The sequence below is a fragment of the Anarrhichthys ocellatus genome, unplaced genomic scaffold (assembly GCF_004355925.1).
Source record: "Anarrhichthys ocellatus isolate YVR2014 unplaced genomic scaffold, GSC_Weel_1.0 scaffold3, whole genome shotgun sequence".
Taxonomy (NCBI): Eukaryota; Metazoa; Chordata; class Actinopteri; order Perciformes; family Anarhichadidae; genus Anarrhichthys; species Anarrhichthys ocellatus.
Genome location: NW_022280033.1, coordinates 16,296,881 through 16,302,240, shown reverse-complemented (window position 1 = coordinate 16,302,240; position 5,360 = coordinate 16,296,881). Strand labels below are relative to the sequence as shown.

Sequence of the window (5,360 nt, the reverse complement as noted above, 5' to 3'; positions counted from 1 at the left end):
TGAAATGTGTCTATCAAAATCTGAATCTTTGGGTTCTTACAGTAGGGGCGGGGCACTTGACACAATAATCTAAAGAGCTAAATTGTCTGTTTTAAAATGTCATTTTAAAGGGTTTCCATGGAAGATGGGATAGGTTAGTCTTCACCATGAATGTCCAGGACAATCGCATCATTGCACCTGATCTCTAGCTCCATTCTGGCCTCACTGTTGAACAAGGTATACGTCTCTGAGACGATTCCTTCACTTGGGGTTACAACTTTTCCCCCAAACCAAGGGGGCAGTAAAGTTAGTAGTCTCAAGCTTGGAGGTGCTCGTTCCCATCACTTCATAGCCCAGTATGCTGAGCTCGATCTGTTGGGGGGGGGGGGGGGGGGGGGGGTGGCTGTGGTTCGGGAGGTAGAGCGGGTCGTCCACTGATCACAGGGCTGAGTTTGGTTCCTGGCTCCTCCTGTCCACGAGTGTCCGTCGCCATCGGTGTGTGAACGGGTGAATGCAAATTGTAAAGTAGTCTGTTAGGGCCTTTAAAACTGCAGTCCGTCTACCATTTAATAGCCCAACATCCCCAACAAAAGGCTACAGCACAGACCAGACACCCTTCACTGCAGACAATCACAAACAGATTTGGGTAACGAGGCTAGAACAGCAGGACTACAACCACGGCTGAAAACGCAGACGCAACAACCGCTCTGGTTACACCAGTGCTGCATGACGTCCGGCCTCCACAACACGACCTGACCCGCTGTCCTGCTGAAGGCAGAAAAGGGCACAGCTTCGCCTTGGTGGCACAGTCAAACATGGCGAACCAAGAAAGAGGGAACCTTTTGTAATGGCTGGCTGCAGAGTAGAGAGCTGTGCACATCGTGTGATTGACAGGCAGGAAGGGGAACACCTCCTGCACAAACAAACCCACGCTAGCTGGATGGTTGGATTAGGAATTGCTGGGATTTAGTTTTCTTGTATTATTGATAAGTTTGGGGATCTGATGACAAATCTACCAAATATATATATATATATATATATATATATATATATATAAGCAGCTTTAGATTTCCTCATTGCTTCTCTCGATGTTCCTGCTCTTTTGTTTTTAAAACGAGTCAACAAACAAAAAGCACCTGTAGAGCTCATTGACCAGTGAGTTGTGGACGTTGTAGTTTCAGTAACTCTTCCTGGAGGTTACAAGGTAGAAATCAAGGCCTTTAGGGAGTCACCGGGCTGACATGTTGCCCCAGCTTAGCAGCCCCTTTTAAGCTCCGCTCGTCACGCTGCAGTCGCACATCTGCACCTATATATCAAAGCACAGAAACATTCCTGAGAGCAAAGCGGAGGTGATTTGTGTGCCTTTCTCCTTCTTTTTTTATTAAAACTCATCCGTGATCTAACTGTTCACTCGGCTAAAAGCTATACCTTTTAAATCAGTCATCCGTCCAGGACTTATAGACCTGCACCACATTAAGACCGGCACTGACATCACAACTGTTTCCCCCCTCTCCCCGCTGCGCCCTATATGCCTCTTTCATATATTTCCTCTTGTCCTCAACAGATGGACAATCTTGCAGCCAGAGATTTTTTTTGAAAGTGTTTAATAAATGTAATACAACCTATCTAGTGTTGGAGAAATGGGCCTAAACCAGAACCATGTGCACGGAGTGGATGGCGGCCGTTAGGGGCCACAGCTAATATGGCTCAACATGTGGACCCCGGCCACGCATGCAGGTTCACTTACATGTCGGACACTTTATGACCTTCAGCGTTATTCCCTCACAAAGTGGAGCGGGTCCTTACTCTCTAATTTATGGCGTAATATTCTGTTTTCATATGCACCTTTGTATTCGCCGTAGAGGGGAGTAATAAAAGGATACAAGTGATGTTGGAATGCAGCGTCTTTCATGTTTTATCTCACAAAGGAGCAGCATAGTGGTATTACGTTCCTATAGAGCGTAATATATGAAAGTGTTTGACTTATTGTCAAATTAAGGAAGAGTGTCGTGACCCTGATGGCGTATACGCATGCCTCTGGCGGTTATTTCCTTCGGCTCAACCTGACACTGCTAACCACAACAGATAAAAAAGTATTCTCAGGAAGGACTGGAGACATCCCAGAGCTGTGCAGTGTGAATACTTTAAGCATATTCCATTGTTAGACTGGGCAGCCTTATCCGATCTCTCCTTCAGTTGGAAACAGTGGCCAGTTTTGCTTGTCTTCAAACTTTGTCCCTTGCTGGCCACCATACACTCAAGAGCAAGAATCTTCAAAATGCAAATATACGGAGAGAAATCTATGAATAAAACAGCTCTGCTCGCTGATTCAGAGGGGGAAGGGAGAGCTAACAGCATTAACGGTGACAAATGGTTGATAAATGTGTATCATCTCAGATTTTATATTATCATATTGCCAACCTTAAAGTCTTCTTTCCAGAGATACCAAACACGTCAGGCTGATTTTGGGGGAAATGTGTATAAAATGAGGCACACGACATCTAGAATATTGTAGATACTGTCAGACAGTGTGGAATAAGAGGATGTTCAGCTATTTGGGGGAAATAAAATAAAAATGGGAAACCGGGATGGTTTGATTTTATGATGGAATAGAAACCCTGAGACACATTGTGTGCAACTTTAAATTCCATTTTAAAACATGCTATTTGTATAAACGTGTTGTTATTAAAATGTTTATCAATCAGTTGGTTGGTTGAACACTGGTTAAAATAGCATCTGTGTGGTGAAAATAAGTTGTTACCGTAAAAAAGCCACTTCACAGTGATACCTATAGCCTACATTTTTTGCCACATCCACATCCTGACAAGGTGACATTGTGCTGTCATCATTCACTTAATGTTGACACCAACAGTTAATGCAAAACATGAGGGGGAGATCCTCAAATGTATTAAATGCTATCTGACTCACATTTTTGTACGGGCTAATATTTCACTAAGCCTCAGCATTTCATTCAGAGATGTACTCTAGATAAGTGCAATAATCTCAGTTTGATGGATGGCCCAGGCGGAGCCTCGGGCCGGTGGTGTGTGTACACACTGCACTGCAGAACGATAAAACCAACATGGGCAGGTGTGTTTGGTTAAGATGCACTTGTCAAGTGGGTTGACAAGCATGTCTGTGTTCATTCAAGTGAACCCCTTATCTGCACCTCCATGTCCCACTCATGAGACAAAAGCACTTCCCATGTTTGTATGATTTACCTCTCTCAAGTAAAGTGCACCACCCCCCCCTCCCCGAGCACACACACACACACACACACACACAAACATACATATATATATATATATATATATATATATATATATATATCCCTTGCTTGAACTTCATCTCACAGAGGAGAAAATAATTTACATAGCCTCTCATTCCTACCTGTGCAGCATACCCACAACTCAACACCGGCAGCGGGAAAACGTCTCTTCTTCTTCTTCTTCTTTTTCGTGTTTCTTTTCAGTCTTTCTTTCTATTTTTACGTATTGCAATATTTACCACGATTGTTAAATTGTCTTATCAACATTCTAGAAGCTTTGCAGCCGCAGTTTGTAGTGCGCGACCGTGTGTGTGTGTGTGCGCGCGAGCGCGTGCCACCACCTTTTTTTTCCCTTGCTTGAACTTCCACCGGGGTGAGGTGGAAGTGACGTCAGACTAGGAAGTAAAGCTCGTCGCTGGCGCGACAGGAGTGAATAGCGATGGATAGTAACAACAGCGGCAGTAGCGACAACTAACACTAGCTGGCGTTTTCCTCAGGAACCGTCGCACGAATGTATTTGTGAAGCCAGACTCCGCTGAGCTGAAGTTCTGAATGTCCTCCTAGTGTCGGAGACGATGACACCGAGGTAAGCGGCTGTGTGTGTGTGTGTGTGTGTGTGTGTGTGTGTGTGTGTGTGTGTGTGTGTGTGTGTGTGCTTGCTAGCTCAGCAGCTAGCCGCACATAGCTAACGTTATTCTGCAAAAATGACAAAGCCTCATGCGGTAATATGGCTTCGTGGTGTTGTTAGGTTGCTTTAATGTTTGAGTAGACCAGCCGTTTAGTTTCATAGCAGTTCAGCTCGTTGTGACAAACCCGAGGATAGATGCTCACTTCAAAGTAAATTCCACCCTAATACAACTCACGTGGCTGTGTCAAATCTGTGATATGCAGCTGAGTTTTCTTATAACGTTAAATTTGTGAATGAAACCTAGTCTCATTTCATATCGAACACCAGAGACACAAACCTTATAGAGGAGTCGACTAGAGATGAAACCTGGTGCTGCACACAGGTAGTGAAAAGTACACTTTGACACCCACTCTTGTTGCTAGTAACATTACAGTTTCTTATTCTCAGCCCTATATTCAAAAAAAGATGCATTTGGAGAGAAGACATGAAACATCATCCCACTGAGTCAGTTACTAATTCAGTGACAATGGACCAGCACCAAATGTGTCACTGGATGAGATCATCTGTTTCTTGATACTCCAGCATAGGGAGCTCTATTAATAGTTACTGTACTAAATCATACAGCACAATATAACTTCTGTTTTAGTCGTGACATTTCCTGTAATTACTCTGAAATCACATATTTGTGCAAGTTATTGCTATGAATGCTGACTGAAAACATTAGCCGGCTTAAACCCGATGTTCCCCGTACACCCTCGTGAGTCATGTTATGGTTCTGGGAAAGATGCTAACCCTGTCCTGTTTCTTCCTCTGTTTGTTCAGATGACTCACCGGTGGCTTGGACATCTGTGATTCGACAGAAGATGAGACTTGCTCAGTTTGTCAGACTTGTCATTGCTTGTAATGGTTGCTACTGTCGGCGCACACGCCACACTGACATGGACGGCAAACTATAGTGAACCATGTTTGCTGCTTTTTGCACATCAAGCTTCCTAAAAACACTAAGTTCATAAATTATCATTTAGTTTGTTTTGAATGGCCCTCAGTTGATATCCAGTGCTGACGATGTCACTGGGCGAGCAGTCTCAAAAGTGGTTTCCAACCCATGTCCAAGCCACTGTTCTGCAAGCAACCGGTTTACAGCCCAAGGGCAAAAATGGCACCAACGATGCCTACACCATCATCCAGCTGGGCAAAGAGAAGTACTCGACGTCGGTGGCCGAGAAGACGCTTAGCCCCGTCTGGAAAGAGGAAGCCTCGTTTGAATTACCCGGTTTACTGTTGGAGGGCAACCCAGACGTATATGAACTCTGCCTTATCGTGATGCACCGGTCCTTGGTGGGGATGGACAAGTTCCTGGGTCAGAGGTCCATCAACCTTAATGAAATCTTTGACAACAAGCAACGGAAGAAAACTGAGTAAGTGTCATCTCTCTCTCTATATATATATATATATATATATATATATATATATATATATATATAT

The 5,360-nt window shown here is 44.0% G+C and overlaps 1 protein-coding gene across 1 annotated transcript in view; it reads left to right on the top strand.

Annotated features, from left to right (window-relative positions):
• Window positions 1–3,637: 3,637 nt before the first annotated feature.
• rab11fip2 (RAB11 family interacting protein 2 (class I)) overlaps window positions 3,638–5,360 on the top strand; it is a 15,535-nt gene continuing 13,812 nt past the window's right edge. The window contains exons 1-2 of the mRNA XM_031839151.1: window positions 3,638–3,833; window positions 4,698–5,293. Coding sequence (XP_031695011.1) covers window positions 4,941–5,293 — 353 coding nt within the window. The 5' untranslated portion in view covers window positions 3,638–3,833; window positions 4,698–4,940. The remainder of the gene's footprint in view (window positions 3,834–4,697; window positions 5,294–5,360) is intronic.